Genomic DNA, 20,404 nt, shown 5'->3' on the forward strand with positions numbered 1-20,404 from the left:
GGACTTTCTCCAGCTCCCAAGACATCTGAGGCTTGGGAGGATGCAGAGATGGTTTTATATTTTTATTGGATTTTGAAAAAACAAACCTACTAGAACAGTTATTGCTGTATGTGTTCCTGTAATGTTTACTGTAATGTTATTGCATATTTATGCTGCCTAGTTACTTCTAAAAATAAACTTTTTTTTAAAGTTATGGAAATATGCTGTACAAAACCCTGTGCAAAAGTGAAAATAATCTCCTGTAGCGTCCTATTTATTGTCGCAATATAATTCTCCAACACAATTCCTAAAATGGTCAGATGCCAGAACTTCTGTAGCTTGGTCTGCATAAAAGGCTGCTACTAGCACTAAGCAGCTAAAACAGTTCATGCAGTTATCACTGCTCTGACACAGCACCTAAAACTAAAAAATGAGAATAGCAGTGCTTATCTGGTAACAGGTTCTTAAATTGCTTAGCCTTCTTTCAGTCTTCAGACTATAAAGGTAAAATCTCAGCTTTCCTTTTCTTGGCTGCTGTACTGTCAAATTAGAACAAACAGTGAAAGTGTTAGTTCATACTTCTATCAGAATTATCACAAGAAGGACAGTTAGACTTCAGTTAGAAGGTTTGGATCCACAGATCACGGATTTATTATAATAATATTTTTTAATTATAATAAGTTATTTAGATTATTAATCAACATGATTAACTTCCACTTAAATTCTTTGCATTAGACTAGTTATTTTTATATTTAGTTCAATCTCTTTGAAGAAACATTGGCTGTCTAAATTTTTCCGCAATGAACATTTTACCCAAATCACTAATACATCTAAATCAGCTTACCACATAATATAAATGTTTTCCCTTCTACAAGCAAGACTGTACAGTGTGCTGCCTTTCTCTTTTCTATAATTAGCACAAACTTTTGGAAATTGCAATAACACTTTCTCTGTACCTTTACAAGAAACAAAATTACCTAAAAAGGGAAGAAAGGCTAGTCTAGGAAGGAGCACAGCTCGTCTAAACATTACCCACAACTTGCAATCAGGGACATCCCCCCACCCCTCCTCCCTTCTCCAACCAGATCCTTTCAGTATTTGTGTTTTGGTTTTGTTTTTCAAACTCTGTCTTCACTACAGATTTCCCTACTTGGAAATATTATCGTTTGAGATCACTGTACAGCAACAGATAAAGCTGTGCCAAGCAGCAAACTGGCCCATGCTGTAGAAGTTTGTAATCAGTAAAGAACATGTACACTACAGACACAGGCTACCCCAACATGGAAGTATTAAGTTCATCTGTCATTTTAGTAGTGTTCATATTGTTCAGATAACTGTGTGCTATTTCCGTACCAGTAGACACTTTTCAGATAAGAAAATTGTGAAGAAAAATACGACTTTCCACTTGGAAAACTGAATTTTGGACTGCTGTGTACTGTCAAACTTCTTGATTAGTGTCTTTGTTATAAATTCAGCCAGTAATACTTTGTCCCAGTTTCCTGAATGTAAACAGTTCAGAAGTCTGAATTCACAAAAATACCGGAACAATTTTATGCCAGGAAGAGACAGTGTAAGAAATTAGAGGGACTTCTGTAGCATAAGAAAACCATAAACATATCTTTCCTGGCTGGTTAATCATCCACAGCAATGCGATTTGTATGAACACAGAATCTCAGCATTAGTATTTCAGTAGGGCCCTATGTAGAAAGTTAGATTTGTAATTCTGCAAAAGTTTAGTGCACAGCAACAGAAAATGCCTTTAAACATGTTTTATATGTACGTAAATATAATCACAGCTTCAATTTCTGAACATTCAAACTTTTTCTTAGGCAGAAACTGAAGATACAACTGTTGATGTTACAGTTGGTACACAGCCTCGGTGATTCCTCCTGTGAAATCTCCACTGCCTGCACAAATTTTGGATAATAAAACAGACATAAAGGCTAATTAGCTGGAAATTACATAAGGCTAGACGTATCAGTACAATTTAGGAGAAATCCCATGAAACAATTGATTCTTGCAGAGATGGTGATCTCTAGAGCCCCTTCTTGGATACTAATGCTGTGGAAAAATAATCTGTCTTTTTCACAACATTCTCCCCATTTAGTCAGTTAGAAACTGTATATTGGGTTTACGTGGCAAGGTTTTGGTAGCGGGGGGTCTACAGGGGTGGTTTCAGTGAGAAGCTGCTAGAAGCTTCCCCCATGTCCGACAGAGCCAATGCCAGCTGGCTCCAAGATGGACCCGCCGCTGGCCAAGGCTGAGCCCCTCAGCGACGGCGGTAGCGCCTCTGGGATAACACGTTTAAGAAAGGGGAAAATAACCCACGCAACTGCAGCTGCAGGGAGGAGTGAGAATATGTGAGAGAAACAACTCTGCAGACACCCAGGTCAGTGAAGAAGGAGGGGGAGGAGGTGCTCCAGGCACCAGAGCAGAGATTCCCCTGCAGCCCATGGTGAAGACCATGGTGAGGCAGGCTTTCCCCTGCAGCCCATGGAGGTTAATGGTGGAGCAGATATCCACCTGCAGCCTGTGGAGGACCCCACGCTGGAGCAGGTGGATGCCCGAAGGAGGCTGTGACCCTGTGGGAAGCCCGCGCTGGAGCAGGGTCCTGGCAGGACCTGTGGCCCTGTGGAGAGAGGAGCCCACGCTGGAGCAGGTTTGCTGGCAGGACTTGTGACCTCGTGGGGGACCCACGCTGGAGCAGTTCATGAAGAACTGTAGCCTGTGGGAGGGACTCACGTTGGAGAAGTTCGTGGAGGACTGACTCCCATGGGAGGGACCCCACTGGAGCAGGGGAAGAGTGTGAGGAGTCCTCCCCCTGAGGAGGAAGGAGCGGCAGAGACAACGTGTGATGAACTGACCACAACCCCCATTCCCCGTCCCCCTGCGCAGCTCGGAGGGAGCAGGCAGAGAATTCGGGAGTGAAGTTGAGCCTGGGAAGAAGGGAGGGGTGGGGGGAAGGTGTTTTTAAGATTTGGTTTTATTTCTCATTATCCTACTCTGATTTGATTGGTAATAAATTAAATTAATTCTCCCCAAGTCGAATCTGTTTTGCCCGTGACAGTAACTGGTGAGTGATCTCTCCCTGTCCTCATCTTGACCCACGAGCCTCTCGTTATCTCCCCCCTGTCCAGCTGAGGAGGGGAGTGATGGAGCGGCTTTGGTGGGCACCTGGCGTCCAGCCAGGGTCAACCCACCACAGAAACCCAGTCAGCATTGACAAACACCTGGGATGGTACCAGTGACAATATATTGAAAGCGTTAGAATAAATTTGGCACGAAGCATCACTGTGTTGCTAGTTTACTGTTAGATTTGAGGTAGATCAAGGCTTGCACTCAGTAGATGCTGTAGGTGGAAGTATATTGCTAGATCCTAAACAGCTGCTAAGGACACAAAGGCACATTTATTATTACAATTCAGACAGACCACTAAGATGGTATTTTTTTCCCACAAGAATGAAAAGTTAACAATAGTTTTTGGGACAGTTAAAAGCAACTTGATTCTTAGGGTTTTGGCCCCTTTATGCCAAAGCTTTTTGATGAAACCTGTAAGGCTTGCCAAGTTGGAATGAGGACTTAATATAGGAAAAAAAAAGGAAATAGTCATGTTTAATTTCATGGCTGTAAAAGATGACTGGATTATAGGGAAGGCTTTTAGGTTTGAGAATAGTGTTGAGGACTGCAGGGGAAGAGCACTGGTCAGGCTGTACTAGGATAAGGGGTCATTTTGGCAAAGGAAACTAGTTGATTGTTAATTCTTTAGAAGGCTTAGGGTGACACTTAAAACTAAATTTAGGGTTATGGCAATGGCCCAACAGTGGAAGTACTTCTTCAACTCCTGCAATCCCAAACAATAACAGTAAATGTAACATCCCCCCCGCCCCGCCTTTACTCTAGCTAAAATTCCAGTTTAGAGATGACAAATCCATAGATCATGCAAATCTAGCAATGGAAAAAACACACGGTTGCCTTTGCTTCTGAGCTTAAACCCAAATCTTACGGTACCTATAGCTCACCAGTCTCAGATTTAACGAGAATCCATTTTATCCTGTCTACAGCCCTCACTCAGTCCACAACTTGGTAATATTCATCAACAAAAATTGCTTTTCCAGTCCCACTATCCCCAACCCATGGGACTTCAGAGTCCCAAGCCAATCTCCACTTCTATTTTTTATCCCAGTCTTGCAGAATCCAGCAATAAATCCAGTTTTTCAGCCTTTCTTGTTTGATCTCTCAATGCTAACCCTAATCTGAACTAGGGTTTTTGACGAAAGAGCCTCAAAGTCAAGCTTGTCACTTTCTGTCACCTTTAACCTTAATCCAACACTCAATATTGACAGGCACAAAATGGATTAAGGCAGAACCTGGAGAAGAAACGGACTGAATTATTTCTAAAGCTAGTCTTTTTTATTGTTCCACATGGCTTACAGGTCTAAGATGAGGACTCGGTGCTTACAGGCACAAAGAAGTTAAGGTTTGTCTAAAGGTTGCTGGTTTCTCTTTACATTGAGGCTCAGACAACAGCCAGGAACTAAACTATCAGTCAGATCTCTTGTTGGATCCTGCAGTTTCTTAGCTGGCACTGTGACTGGAATGAACAGAAGCATATGGTTTTACATAGACACAAAAGCTGGGGTGCTTTTAGGGCTATTGTCAAGCTTTTGCTACATTCTGTCTCGCCCGTAATACTAAAATGAAGGTGTATGGTAAAGGGGTAGATATTTGAAAGACAATTCTGAGATAGGTTATGGGTAACTCGACCGTAAGGCTGAGTAAAAGCAAAGATTAAAATGTAATGCTCTGTTCCACAAAGGCAGCAGTGCTACAGCGAGGGCTGGTGCTAGCAGAAATGCATGGAGGACTGCCAGAATTCCCTTAGCTTTGGTTATGTCTGGAAAAGTGGTGGCATATCACTTACACAAGTTCAATGAGGATCAGTGAAAATGAGCTAAAGCACTCTTTAAAAATAAATTTGGCAGTACATACACTTCAGTGTGTCATCACCCCTGAACACAGGAAACAAGCAGCCATCTTTTGAGGCAGGATTTCTTTTGACTCATTGAAAGGCCTTCATCCTGTTCCCAGAACTTGACCTAAATAAAGTTACCACTCCTCTGTTTCTGTCCTTAAAACGCTTCTGAAATGGGTGTATTCAGACAAGGACTGCCCTATGAATGGTTGGATTGCATCCTCTTTCTCAGTCATTCTTTGCAAGCCCTGAATATTGCTACATGTAGGAGTTGCCAAATTACAGCCAGAAGGGCAAAACAGAATGCATGCAGTTGGGAGCTACAAAATTTTTAAAAAAACTTTCTAACCTCCCCCAGTATTTCACATTTCTGGTCTCACCGTGAGTGGCTGCCTGTCTGCAGAGATGATATGAACATTATGGACACTTAAGTACTTGTTATCTGAGGCTAAACCTTGTTTGTAATGCTGCACGTATGGCAGTTATTTAATGATGTGTTTGCTGCGCAAATGAAGTCTGGGGTCTCAGGCGTAACTCTCAGGAGTACTTCATTTAACGAAGTAGTAATACTCACTTGCTAAGGTCAGTATACATAACGTGTAGCCCTTTGCAACGTGGAAACCTAGGATTTAGCAGCAGAGAGAACTCTCTGTTCCAGTCCTAGCTTCAGGAGGCTGTCCGGGGTAGGTATTAACTCCCAACCGCTGTTTTGGGAGGGAAGTCCCTTCAGCTACACGCGTGCGGGCCGGCAAGCACTGAAAAAAAACACAGCGGCCACAGCCCTGACGGAAGGAACCCGCTGCCCGGCCACTACCGCCCCGCCCCGCCCCGCCCCGCCCCGCGTCCTGCCCCCGGCCCCGGCCCCAGCCGGAAGTGCGGGCCAGGCGCGGCCCCCTAGCGGCGGCGCGGCCTAACGGAGGAGGCTCCCCTCAGCCGGACGCCGCTAGCCGCCATGCTCTTCCGTTTCGGCGTGGTGCTGCCGGCCCGGATGACGGAGGGCGGCGGCGTGCTCCTGGTGGCCGGCTCGCGGCCGGAGCTGGGCCAGTGGGATCCGCAGCGCGCCGTGCCCATGAAGCCAGCGCGGCCGACCGCCCCGCTGCCAGCCCGGGAGCCCGCGCTGTGGCTGGCGGAGGTGGTGCTGCCGGACGAGGACGCCTCCAGCCCCTTCTGGTACAAGTTCCTCCGGCGGCAGGGCGGCGACCTCCTCTGGGAAGGTAACGCACGGGCGCGCGGCGGCGCCCCGCCCCCCTTCGCGCCGCCCCTTCGCACCCGCCCCCGCTCGGGCCGCGAGGGCGTGCCCGCGCTCCGCGGGCCGCGCGCCGGCGGCTGGGCGGGGCCGCCGCCCTTGCCCCGCCCGCCCTGGCTGGAGGGAGGGGCGGCCCGCGAGGCGCCGGCGCGCAGGGGCCACCGTTGGTGGCGGGTGGGGGCAGCGTGCTCGGTCGACGTCCCCGCGCCGTGGGGCAGTGGCAGGGGTGGGCGGGAGCGGTCAGCTGCAGCGGGGCCGGTGGGAGCGGGTCGGGCCCGGCGCCGCCCGCCCGGCCCTCAGGCGCGGGGCCGTCGGGGACCGGCCAGGAGGGGCGGCTCTGCGGGGACAGAGCAGAGGTGGGAGCTCTTCTCCTTGAGGGATCGCTTGCCTTCTGGCGGCTCCGACGGCTCCGCCTCTTGCCCGGTGCCCTGGAGCATCGCCCGGGGGTCGGGAGGGGTGTCCCCGTCAAACGGGCAGCTTGGTGCTGCCGGGCGTCGGCGGAGTCGGCGTCGGCCGCCTGCTATACAGGGAAGGGCTGAATTACGCTTGCAGGTAGAACCTCCTAGGCTGTCGTGACATGACATGACACTCGCGAACAAAAACATTTTTTAACCGTGTGATGGAGTGAATGCAGAAGGAAGCTGCTCTTCTAGGTTGGTAAAAGTTCTTTGAAACAGTTTCATTATTTTTTCTTACTTCAGGCATCCATTGTCCTGATGTTTTGTTTTCTTTCTTTCCCCAGAAGTAAAGAACTCAGTATTTCCTACTTAGGCATTAAGGTGTGATTTGTTACTTTATTTCAGTAAGCTGAAATGTCGTGATGGAATTTTCAGGCTGGTAAATTTTACCATTGGAATTGCGGAAAAAAAATAGGGAAAAGTTCTATCACAGCTTTTCCAGTCTTCTTGCTGTTTCAATAGTATTTCCACCATCGTTTTCTCCTGGCCTGTGTTGTCAGATGTTGAATAACTTTAGTCAGTTTTCATGTGCTGTTCTAGTATATTTAATTTAAGTATCTTAAATAAAAGAGAACACTCATACAATTGTGTGCAGAGTCACATAAAGCTCGAAATATACCTCTTGTTACTGAGGAATGATCGGACTTGGTGAAAGGAAGACAGATGACTACGTAATTTGTGAGGGTTTTTTTTAACTTATAAAATCCGTATACTGAAATAACACATTGTAGAGCAGTTGCTCTTCACCCATTTTAAGAATACGTATCACACTTTTAAACTGCCATTCTTTCATATAGACCAAAACTGCATGTCGTCATAACTGTTGCATTTGTTTTTTTCTTCTTTACACTAATAAAAGACTATGTTCACAGAAGTTTACATCACAAAGCACTATTTACACCATGTAATAGTAATTGTTGTATTTAGCAGCTAAAATAAATAGTATATTCTGCCTGTTTTAACCATGTTTTTCTTTTGCAGAAATGCAGGAAAAGTGAATTTATGGAATAAAAATCTTTGCATCTGTCCAAGGAAGCAGAATTGAGTCTCTTTTGAAGGTGCCAGGTTGTACATAATATGCCAGTGATATTGGTATATAAAGAGGTCCTCACCACACAGAATATAGAAATAATAATAGAGTGTTCCAGTCTGTAGAGAATCTGCAATTGTAAGGTGATGGTTACTGTCTAGTTTGGAAGTAATGATATCTCAAGGTATTTGTCCGTACCTGGGAGTGCATTTAGTAAATGTAGTCTCTTGAGTAATAAACATTCTGTTTTGGCAGTAGTGCTACTGAGGCAGTTTTAGGATTAACCTGTGTGGTATTTTGTTCTTGTCATTGTGAATGCTCAGCGGTTTGAGCTTATTGCTTAGCTAGAATGATAGAAAACAAACAGGCATATCATCCAAATGCAGAGGGTTTTTTTAATTAGTCATTGATGTCAACCATTGTTTTCTAAGTTGTTATTTACCAGAAAGAACTAAATTTGCTTAAACCCTGAAATTTATTGTTCTTCATGTATTACATGAAGAGAGCTTAAGGATGTTTTTCTATCCAATCATTAAGAAATATCTTGTAGTCTTTTTTTTGTGTCATTTGTTTTAATGTTTGTGGGTGTTTTTTTTTTTCCCAGCTGTAGATCAAGAAAAGTTTTGGCTGTCATCTGTTTATTCTTGTAAAAAATCACAGTTTGAAAAGACAACTGCCTTTTTTTTGGTGATAAGCAAATGCTATGCTTTGCGTTTTTAGTATCCTATGTGTTTAGAATTAAAATATGCTTTGGGAGACATTTAGCAGTTACAGAACATCTGCAATTTTGAAGACACGGTCATGAGGGATAGAGGAAAGTGCAGAATGATACTTGCTCTGAATTTCTGAGTTTAGGCATTCATCTGTAACCAGAGAAACTCCTGTCCAATCATGGATGTCAGATGTTTACATATATTGGATGTGAAATAATGTGCCATATTTAAGAAAATTACTCCCAGTTTTTTATTAGTATACCTCATGTGAGAATTCCACTAGTCATGCATATTATTTTTATAATACTACAGTACATGTTGCATCATATGTTTTGCGTATAAATTTAGTTCTTCTTTACAGGCATTCCAATGCAATCAGGAAACTGAAAGACAAAGTGAGGGTGTTTGTTTCTGTGGGCTATAAGAGTCAAAGTCATGGGCCAGTGTTCTGTGGCTTTTAGGTTCTGCCAGGTGGACTGGTAGGAAGCCTTCAGGCAAGGCTTGGCCTGTGGGAAGTTTGCTGGCTTGTTGCTTGCGTCTGGAGGGAACCAGTTCCCCTCTCTAGGAGGATGAGGTGGGAGAGGAGACTCTCTTGTGCTCCTGAAGGGTTAGGTGCTTACCTCTGCTGTCCTGGGGTGGTGATGCCTGTCACTTAAAGCCATTGGGCTCTTCTGGCTCAAATCACGTGATTTCTGTATGCGCTCTGGCCCAAGTGAGGTTTCTTTCTAGCATGGTACTTTGCTTACCTGCCGTAAGCTGAGCTGAAAGGCCTGTTATCCAGGAGGGTTTTTAACTGTTTTTAGCTGCAGTATCTGTGGAAAACAGGTTGATTATGTTGAGCTTTAAAACCTGGGAATAGGTTTACCCATTAGAAAAAAATAAATGAATATATACAGCCTTTTTTTTTTCCCAACCGCATTCTATGAGTCTTTCTGTGTACTTTGTTTTTGATGTAGATTCTTAAGAACTGGGTTTATTTATGTCTCTTTCTCAGCTTGGAAAGTAAAAGTATGTTGTGCCTACTGTCAAAACTAAATAAATACAAGATGAAACTTATGCTTGAATTTATTTTTGTGAATTTATGCTTGAACACTCATCTGTGCCTTTTTGCCCCTTTACTGTGGTCTAAATAAACTGTAGGTACTATACAAGATACATGTTCCATAAAAGGAGAGAGGAGTTACTAAGGGTATGCCCTAAACTGTATTTTGAGGTGCTGGAATACAGTTTACACCTTACATTTTGAGAAGGGGAAAAAAAAATATATATAAAAAAGTATAAACTTACATTCTAACATGTTGATCCGTTTTCACATAGCCATTAGTTTGATGTAGTTAGTGCTTGCTTGAAGCTTGACAGATACAGTATTGCCAGTTAAACCTGAAAACCACGATCAACATACATTCTAGTAATTTGTACAGGTGAGCAGAGCCTTATTCCTCCAAAAAAATCATCTCTAGTTTTGGAGAGGGGGGAAGAGAGAAAAGGAGACATCTTGTTTGCTGTTGTTCTCTGTGTTTTTTCGGGGGCCCAAAGCAAGCAATACAAGACAGTTTGATTTAGAAATAGGGTACAGAGCCCGTGGCTTGCTATGTCTGACACTTCCAGATCATGCTCCTGTGAGCTTGTTAGTTACAGTTTAAGCCATGGACAACGTACACTTCTGATAATAGCTCAAAAAGACTGGTACGCTTACGGAGTGATAAAGGTTTTCATAATATTGTAATATAATTAATGAAAATATCAGAAGTAAAATTTGCTCATAGCTTTCAAGAGTCGAGCACCTGATTGGCTGAAAACATTGGTGATAGTAAGGCACATGAAAATTTCATTTTTTAAGTGGCAGTATGTTGAAACCTAAAACAATCTCACTTCTTGGCCTCAACTCTGTGGAACAAAACAGATATAATTTCTTATTTTAATGAGGGACGTTCTTTAAGAGCTGTACAAAAAATTTTGGGGGCTAAGCCACAGCAGGATAAAGCAACATAAAAATTCTCTGAGGCCATTCTGGAGAAGTACAGTTGGATGCAACATTTTTCTGTAACTGAGATGCATCTCTTTTTCTTTCTTTCTCAAAGCTAATCTACAGATCTCCAAATAGCAGTTCTATTATTAAAAAATTAAAAAAAAACCTGGAGAGGATAACATTTCTTCGTACCTCTTTTAATGCAGATACTTTATGTAGTATTGTTCCCCACTGGGTGTCGCCATTTTACCTCTGTATAGCCAGCGACTGCCTAGTTTCTTGCAGCTACTTGCACATTTCATCAGTATTTAGTGTAATCTGTTCCGCCTTTGAAAATAATCCAGGGCTTTACTTGCTTCGTCTGTCCCATTCTTGTTCTGAAGTAGGTAGTGACTAGGAAGGAACATAAAGTGCAATTGGATGTTGATAGTTGAATAATTGTGCATAATACGCATTTTGTTCGTGCAAGGCTATTGCTTCCTGGACAATGCTAGATGCCTTAGCACCTTTCAGATATGAGGAAACTTTATGAGTCAAAGTGGATAACTTTGAAATCTACTACCCAATAGCTTTTTAATGAATGGAGAGAAACTTTTGTTTACAAAGTGCAATAGCTCCTGGTGTTTTGTTTTCAACTCGCTCAAGACACATACTTAGCGTGGATTATGGTATAATTGGTAGCAAGTTTTCCATTACTTCTTATCTGTATGTCAGCATTAACCAGCAGACTACTGGAGATGAATAAAACAATGGAGAGTTGCCCACGAAACTGCAAAATTAGAAGAATAAGTATGGACGCATGCATTCCTCTGGATTTGGCAGGTATGTGTCATTTCCTACCTGCAGGGATAATTAGGGGCCAGCTCTGACTGCTGTGAGAGCCTAATTAAAGCATTTGTGGTTATAGTGGTAAAGTTACAATAAATGCATTGTTTATGCAAATACTTTATTTAATTAGCATTTTTCCATCCCCCACTTCACTCCCTGCCCTCACTTCCAAGTGACAGCAGCATGCAATATGGGTCAAGAATTTATTTTCAGTGGTGAGAAGCACTGAGAAGTGGTAAGTAAAGTAACTGGGATGATACTTTGGTTAAGATTTTGCCACGGTTACTATTTTGATGTACCTTGTTTCCTGCCTATAATTCAGTAGTCTTTTTCTGGTATGGTAGAAAGTAACAATCAGTAATATACAGTACAATGCCATAAAGAGTTTCAAAGCAGTTAGGAAGACTGTATTGCATTATCCATTTTGTTGCTATCAGCCATTATTCTATCAGCTGCATTTCCTTTATTCTTATTTCCACCATCTGTCTGAGAAGAACCTCTTTTTCACATGAGCTGAATTCCCTTTTAGTTGCTTTTCTCTGGCTTAATCTACGTCATTAGACTGGGCATTTGGCTAAAAACTCTTAGTATGGTAGCAGCTCCCACTGAGAAACACCTGTGCCGAAGCAGATCTAGAGAGAGAAATAAAACACATGTTTTTGAAAGTTGCCTTTGAAAATTCTTATATTCTCATCTCTGATTAAAAAAAAAAGAAAAAGAAAAAAAGCTTTGTTGATTAACAGCATTAAGTGCTGAGGAGGGCTTTCTTGTAAACCTTTTAGTTCTAATTCTGGCATAATTAAAAAAAAAGATCTATAAAAAGAATTGTTAGGGGTAGACGAATAGACTAAAAAACCTTGAATTCAACCTAGATTTTAGGAGATTTTAAACTTGTTTCCTTGGTTATATATATCAGCCCTACCAAATGAGAAGTTGAAACAATCTGCTTTAAGTCTAGTAGAAAATAAACATGCAGTGTATGATACAAATGGTCTTTTGGTTTTTTTGGTATGTCTTTTGGGTGAGCAAGTATAAGGAAACATTTCTGAAAATTAAACCAGTCATGAAGAAGGTGTTAGTGAACTAGGCATTGCAAATTAACAATTTTGTCTTATAGTAATATTAAGTATTTAAGTAATACAATTTTTCAGAATCTAAAGGGAAGACCGTTTATTGACAGCAGAAAAAGTAGCATTAAAAAGCGGAGTAAGTATGTTTTTATTAAGCATACGAGTAAGGGTTAGTACATGACATACAGAATTAAAATGTGTTATTTGGCGCTATTTGTCAGAGGTGTAAAAACAAAGGGCAGCTATTCAGGGGCTTTACTGAGACTTTAGGAAGGTTGGACTCCAGTCTAAGAACCTGTGGCAGACTCAGTCTGCCAAAGTACCTGACCTAGCTCAGTTCCAGCGAGCTGGAACTGAGATTCAGCCTCCCATCTCTCTGGTTTTCCACAATTGATAGCAATTCAGCCTGGTGGGACTGAGACAGATCCTATTTCAAGACATCAGAGATGGAATTTCATTCAAACAGTTAAGCAGCAGGGAGACTTTCATGACAGAATCTGGTGTAAAGGGTAAGTAAATTTGAATATTCTAAGTGTAGTGATGGAAGTCCAATAGAGTAATGTCTGATAATGACACCATGCAGTAGCGCCAGATAACTCTGAGAGTCGGATCCAAAATAGAACTTGAGGCTTTTCTTCATTATAATGTTGGTATGAAAGATGAAGAAGCTAGCAAGTACTTAACCTTTTAAATCCTTCATTTCGGAGACTTTTTTCCCCATATGTTTCCTTTAGTTACTGTTGTTCTATTACTATTTTTTTAAAAGATCTTCTATTCCTCAACCCTTCCCCATTCCTCTATCCCCAGAGTGTTTATAGTGCTTACGACGTTACTCAACTCTTCCAGGGGAATTTCTAAGCATGAACTCAAGATGTTCATTTACCTTGTTAAAAGACCTTGTTTAATATTTCAAATGTAATTACTTATAATATTTAGGCATACTTAAAATTTTGACTTGACATGTGTAAAGCCTGCTGGTTCCTGCAAAATTTATGACAAAGATTAAAAAAGTAAGTCTTTGCTCTTGATTTGAAAGTAGGTGATCTGAAAATTGCCTGGCTGCTTGCTGTTCAGATTTGTTAGTTGCCATTGTAGCTAATGTGCCTACCTAAGGTCATCTAAGTAGCCCTGTGGTTTTTCAAAGGTAGCAGTGAACTGAGAAACATGCTGACCTCGCTGGGGTTTGGGGGTTTGGAAGTCATACGCCTGTGGTTTAGAGTCTGGCTAAGGCAGGGATGAGATCCACAGCACCTCTACAGCCGCTGCTGTGCTCTGGAGTTTCTACATACCTTCCCTCACACAGTAAAAAACAGAAGAAAAAAAAAAAACTTCCAGCAAGGTATGCAACAAGCCGGTAGCTGGGAGAGCGGTGGCTGAGCAGTACGCTAAGTGGCTTTGGTGCAAAGAGCTCTGCGGAGACAGCGGAAGAGGCAATCATATTTCTTCCATTCATTCATGTTTTTTTGTTCACCACACGTAATGGTGCTGAGAAATTTCATTGGCCTAGATTTCACTCATCATCTTTTAGGATCAAGCTGATGATTTCACCAGTGTGACTCTTCCAGAACATTACGCAATCTGTGTGCAGTTGTCCTCTGTGTCAGGATGAGTCTGTGCTGTTGGCAGACTGTTGGATTATACTTTTTTCATCTCTTCAGTACAGCTGTAATAAAACAGTAACTGAAGGTTTTTCTTTGTATTCTGTTACTGTATATGGTTACTGAAATTTCAGAAGATCCTGTTCTGGCTCCTGCTTATCTTCTTCCAGTCCTTGATCTTTGGACATCTTTTTCTTACTTACTATATCTTCATCTGGTTTTCCTTTTGTTTCGTTCTTGTCTCCGTCTTTTGCCAGTGCCATTTATCGGTTGTGTGGAGATCTTTGGTTTTAATCTTTTGTTTGGTTGGTTGTGCAGCCAGCTTCCTTCATATGCCACCTTGATCATCCTTCATATGCATTAAACCAGGAGCCATATGTGCAGTCATGCAGATTGTGAAAGAGCCCTCTGTGAGGCTTGAGGTGTAAGCGGGGCTGCTGGTTGCTTTGCTCTCCAGCTGTTCCCTATGTCAGTGGATTCCACTGTGCAACCATCCGCAGTAGAGAGAGCAACAGGTGGGTTGCAAAAGCAATGGGGTTTTATAATTTAATGCCTAGAAACTTATTTTTAAGTTTCTCTTTCAGATAAGTATTTTTGCTGTGAAGAGTCACAAAGACGGAATTTAAATAAAATCATTCTGGACCTTATTGAAGGAAAAAGAGTGCTACCCTACTGGTTAAACTGGGACCTGTATCTTCTAATAAACTCTTCCAAATTCCTTTTGTTCTTTAATTAGGAAAGTCCACATGATCAATTAACAGGAGGATCAGTATTGTTCAGATATTTAACTTACCCTTTTTTATGGTTGAATTTTACATGTTTTCAAACAATTGTGTATTTGCCTCCCAAAAATAAATAATTAAACAAGTGTTTTGCCACTTGGAACAAAATGAATAAAAACAAGATGAAGAAAAATACTAATTTAGAGTAGTTTGGGCTGTAAAAACATGTATTTCCTGTTGTGTATTGCCCTTTCTCAAAGGGCATTTGTGTTTGTTTTATTTCTGCAAAGATGAACAGGTGAGTGGAAATCAGATTTGATTTTCTTTGCTTTACTACTGGCTCTAGGAACAGAGAAATTGAAATGCTGTTAAAATTCCGCCAAATCTTTGAGGCTGCACAATGTTTTCTTGACTATTAAAAAAAAATGAAAATTTCACCCAAATTATTGTTTATTTCATGTTAAAAGTACCTGGAAACCTACCCAGTGGTCTGATGATGTGTGCTGTGAGCAACATGTGAGAAAACAGCATTTGCTTCTGAGACTGGTGCTCTTGTCTTGCAAATGCTGGTGAGGAGGCACACAGCTGCTGTGCCTGTGTTTAAATGAGAGTTGTGATGAATTCCCACTGTGGAGACCAGTGGAGTCATTGGGGGATTTATTTAAAGTACAAGGTTTGGGTAAGCTTGGGAAGAATAGTCGGTGTAAGGGGACAGATGTATTTACATGAACAATTTATGCACCAAAGGGTTCCCTTTGATGTGAATTTGCCTTGCAGCTCCCCTAGGGATTTTGCAGTATGCCCTCGCGCTCAGCAGTGGTATGCTTCGAGTTGCTTCCCTCCTAGCACCCAGCTTGTAATAGGGATGCAAAATCCTCTGGCCGTTCGGTCTCTGCGTGAGTGGTGTGTGCCTGGACTGGCCAGGCGTGCACACTTGTTGCTGGTAAAGCTGTGGTGTGCACTTGTGGTCCTGGAAGCTTGTTGGATGGCAGCAAATTAAACCCTGGATGTTCTCTGTTTGTGCCATGCCAGGCGGTGATGTAGAGGCACCCTGACAGTCGTGGTTGCCCAGCATGGTCAGGATAGCCTTCCCAGCTTGTAGATAGGGCCTTTCCGAGCTTTGGGTACAGAAACTAAACTTCAGCACTGGGCCTTCAGTTTTGGTAATTTACTTTGTGAAATGCTTTGTGCGTTTGAGAAGTGAGTAATAAAGCTGAGTTTTTGTGGGGATGGGCTGCTGAGTCTGACTTAGGAAGTCACTTAGAAGACCCAAAGGTGCGGTGGCCTTTCAGGTAACGCAAATAACTGGGACCCGTGGGGGAAATAAGTGGAGTAGAAAGTTGGTGTGGGTATGAGCGGCTTCAGTCATGAGCAGGCATGTCCAGACTCTGCATACATGCAGTCTCATGGCAGTTCTCCCTGCGCTGGCCTCGCTTCTCTTTGGTGCCCGAGCAGAAGGTAATAAATTAGAAAGGGCCGCAACACATTTCTCATCCACTGAGAAGAATCGGATTCTGCTGAGCTTGGTCCCACTGCCTTCATCAGGTGCTCTGTTTCCTCCCAAACTGACCAGCCACACCCCACAAACAGCCCTGGACCAGAGAGCGAGCGAGGAAGTGGTGGCCTTTGATCTGTGGTGCTGTTGGTCGCTGGCTGGAGCTAACACCCTGCCCTACTCACTGTCCTGGGCATGGGAAAGTCCCCATGCTCCAGGGATCCAAATCCAGAAAGGACTTTGCTTGGCCTGTCGTGGCGAGGGAGGGGAGAGTAAGTGTTTCACCTCGTGTGCCAGATTTTTTTCTGGCCTCTGACCCTGAAAGCTTTTTTGTTCTTGGCACAAACTCTTCCTGTACTTGTGAGAAGTCTTGGGCCAGCTCGGCTGAGTCTGATGGAGTCACGTAACTACCACAAAGGGTGCAAGGAGCCTGCTCCATCAGCAGAGATAAAGGGGCTAAGATGAGACTAAGGCATGTTTTGGACGTACCTCATAGCATGAGGCTGATGCACCTTGCTTCAGACAGAGGAGACTCATGAGGAAAGGTTTAGAAAGATAGGGGTGGAAAAGGAAGAACGGAAGATTATTCAGCTAATGATTTCTGCTCATCAGCCAAGCTGTGCCCATTTTCCTAGCCGTATACATTCTGCAAATATATAACAGAACATGTAAGTGATGCTAATTGTTTTCTGCTTAAAATATGGTTTATGATCAGTTACCTTGAATGAAAGTTGGTTTCATTGACTGACTTGTTTTTGTATTAAATGACTCTGGAAGATAAAAGTTGAGAGAATTCAATCTTTAGCCCTTTTATAGCAGCTCTAAATTATAGATGAGTTCTACAGTACTTCTCCAAACTTGTCATCTGGCTCTAGTTCTGAAACTGTTTCCTTGCATTGTGGTTTTATGGCATCCAAAATATTATGGTTTTCCTGTGACAAACTGTGCTAGCAGAAGCATGATGTGAACCGATACAACAATTTTCTCTTTTTTTGAAACTTATTTGTTAAATGCATCTTGTGAAGCAAACTGTGGCGAGAAGTGTTTGTGTATCGTTTGGATATTGCCTGGGTAGTGAGATCCTGATCGTTTGTGGTAATTGCCTTCTTTCATAACTATTGCAAGGGGAATGGAGGATTCAGCTTCCTGAACAGCTCGGTATGATCATTCTGTTCTCTAAATTAGTATTTCTTGGCGATGGTAGCACTCTCCCCTTCCTGTCTGAAATTATATCACTGTATTTGTTGAATATGTATTCATATGAATATGTATACATATGAATATGTATTCAACAAATACATGAATACATATACACACACACATGAATATATATATGTTGAATGTATATTCATATACATTCTGTTGCACGGACATCATATTTCAATAAGGCGGTTATTAATTCATAGATCAGTATATAATGTAAGGAGTAGTAAAGAGCTGTGCAATTCTCATGAAAAATGTTACGAATGCAAGCTGTTATATGTGATACCTGAGTATTACAGCCAAAATGGAAACAGACCTTTTGAGATTCCTGTTTGACTGTAGGCCACAGCGGGAAGGTGAGGTTGAGTGGTGCAGAAAAATCAACAGCGATAGATAACAATTAGAGAAGGAAGCTTTTCAGAATGAGATTTGACAAAACCCGTTCGAGGGAACAAATGAAACAAATGTCTCGTGGCAATTTACCCTTGGCCCTGCTTTCATGTGTGGTTGTAGGCTAAGTAAGGGAATGAGTAATGGTGAAGGTGAAAAGGTTACAAGGCAAGGAGGTTACTGACATTTAAGAAGGCAGATGATAGAGAAGGAAGGAAAAATAGAGCCAAGAATTAAAACTGGAGGAGGAGGAAGAGGAGGAGGATGGACAGTAAAACTGGCAAGTGACAGAAGTACATGCACCTCAAGCAGCAACAGCTGCAAATGGGAAAGTAGGAAGCATGTAGTGATGCAACTGAGATCGTGAAGCCAGACACTCAAGAAGAGTGAGGCTTTGTTGTCTTGTAGGGCTGACTAGCACCTCGAGGAAAGAAGAAATTAAGCAGGAGGGAGAGATCATCGATTGTGATTGCAAAAATTCATGCAGAAGCCCTGGTGGGAGAGGAGAAACAGCTGCGAGCAATGGAAGGAGCAGTCCTTGAGAGAGCCAGAGTGGGTACAAGGGTGCCCACGTACAAGGTAGATTAGGGCTCGGAGCAACAAAAGAGCCAGAGATCCTGAGAACATGGTTCCAAACTGCCAGAGTGCAGTGAGGGCTGGTGGCTCCCTGGGGACTGGGGGCTGCAGGGACACCCCACGGGGCTGGCAGCCAGGAGCAGGCAGCTGGGGCACTGGGGCAGTCCCAGCCCCGGGCATCGGGCTGGGGCTGGGGCTGGGGGGGGACGTTTGCCCATGGGTGAGTGGGGGTCAGGATCAGACACAGCCTTGTGATGGCTGAGCAGGACCATGGTGATGTGCATCGCTACAGACAGTTGTCAGAGAGTAAAACGGGGAAGGCAAGATGTGTTATTTGTGGTTGTAAAGATTTTGCTGAATACGTGAAGTCAATTAAGTGTCATAAACATCCATACCTTTGTTATGCTGTTGTATTTGTCGATGTATACTGCTGTCTTCAAATATTGTTTAAAAGTTGTAAGAATGTGTAAACAATTAGAAATGTGAGATAAAAATATAGTGGTAAAATTTGTAGCTTCAGGAACTATATACTGGTCTTGCTCACCTTATTTATCAAAAGCTGTGTCATACCACTGCATATGATGCATAATGGTTCAGCAATATAGAAAGAGAAAATAGTTTTCTGCCTAGTATTTTCTTTTTCTTTTTGGTAAATAATAATATTTCACAATTATGATAAAATGTGCTGCATGTCATCTGGAAATCAGGAGATTGTTTGAGCTTTAGTGTTAAATGTTAGTCTTACTCTCTAATCATTGCATTAATACATCTCCCAAAATGCTCTTGCTCTAGCAAATTTCCCTAAATGTGGTGCTTGGAATGTGGTCATGCATTTACATGCAGTGTGGAACTGAAGATATTCCTTCAGGCATAATTTTACTCAGAAATATTCTAACATCATTAATAATGTATAAGTGTAACAGGCTTACATTAGAAGCAAGCCATAGACTAGGTCACTTCTAATCTGCACAATAATTCCTACACGGCAATTAGTATTACAATAAATATGTAAAAATGGGGGCGGGAGAATATACATGTACTGAATTTTTGGAGGCTAGATAACCTTTTGATTGATGACACAACCTGATTCAATTCAAGTTGCTTACTCTGGCATGGTATTAAAAATTGGTTTTCTGTACTAAAGCTCACACTATTGCTGTAAGAGAAGAAGAAGGGATAATGGATATTAGATAGTGGAAAACCGTAAGAAAAAATTCTTACTTTAGACAAGGCCGTTTTAGGTACTTGTGATCGCTCGGCATTGCAGATGTGACCGTCTCTCTCTGGGTCACTTTGGGCGACTTCTACTGTGTATGACTCTGTAAGTGGGACATGTGCATCTGAAGAGTACAAAGTGATTGTTTATCGGTTAGCAAACATAAAAGACAGGTGGGATTTAATGAGCTCCTAGGCTAGGCCTCGGTGTGCGTCCTGTCCCAAGCAGGGCACCTGACGAGTCTCTGCTGGCCAGGCAGCTGGAACGGGGTGGAGGAGCACCACCCGTCACTTCTCCTTTAAACAGGTCTTCATTGCTGCCGGGTTGCTGTCTGCTGCCTGCTTACTTCTGGTCTGATGCCTTTCCACATCGGTGTTTTTCCTCTTGAATCCTTAAGCTGGTAACAATTCCAGTGTCACCAGCCCTACCTTTGTTTGCGGTTTTACCTTTCTGATCTTGCACGGCCGCACTCTGTGCTTTCTCCAAGGTCTTTCTCGTAGCTTGGCAATTTCCTTAGGGGTAAGCCTGAGGCACGGTGACGCTGCTGTGCCATGTCAGAGCGAGGCCTCGGGCCACAGCAGGCTGAACCCCCAGGAGGGAGGTCGTACAGCAGAAACGTTAAATGCTGAGGTCATATAGTATCAGACATCAGATGAGGAACTTAAATGAAATCAATTATTCTTGAAATTGTAAGTGCCCCGGTTGATGATTTGGGAGTCTTATACAGCTTTAATGCTTTCTAAATAGTTTGCAAAAATTGATTTTAATGCTGAACATTTGCTTTGTGGCAGCGCTTCTGTTACAACTATTTGAGGTGTTAATGTGTTATGAGAAATGCAGTCTGAACACCACTCCTTGCCTTAAATACTCAGTTCACATCTCCTACAAAACTTTCGGAAGATTTTCCGGATACACAGCCCGCAATTGTCCTTTCTTCTG

The 20,404-nt window shown here is 42.6% G+C and overlaps 1 protein-coding gene across 4 annotated transcripts in view; it reads left to right on the top strand.

Annotated features, from left to right (window-relative positions):
• Positions 1-5,839: 5,839 nt before the first annotated feature.
• The window catches only part of EPM2A (EPM2A glucan phosphatase, laforin), a 46,891-nt gene continuing 32,326 nt past the window's right edge, over positions 5,840-20,404 (top strand). The window contains exons 1-2 of one of the 4 annotated variants that reach the window (XM_075146234.1): positions 6,514-12,774; positions 14,182-14,378. In XM_075146234.1, the coding sequence (XP_075002335.1) occupies positions 14,330-14,378 (49 nt within the window). In that variant the 5' untranslated portion in view covers positions 6,514-12,774; positions 14,182-14,329. Of the gene's footprint in view, positions 6,166-6,513; positions 14,379-20,404 lie in introns of those variants that run through there. The other 3 variants (XM_075146233.1, XM_075146231.1, XM_075146232.1) reach the window with 3 other exon arrangements.

The sequence above is a fragment of the Calonectris borealis genome, chromosome 3 (genome assembly GCF_964195595.1).
Source record: "Calonectris borealis chromosome 3, bCalBor7.hap1.2, whole genome shotgun sequence".
Classification (NCBI taxonomy): Eukaryota; Metazoa; Chordata; class Aves; order Procellariiformes; family Procellariidae; genus Calonectris; species Calonectris borealis.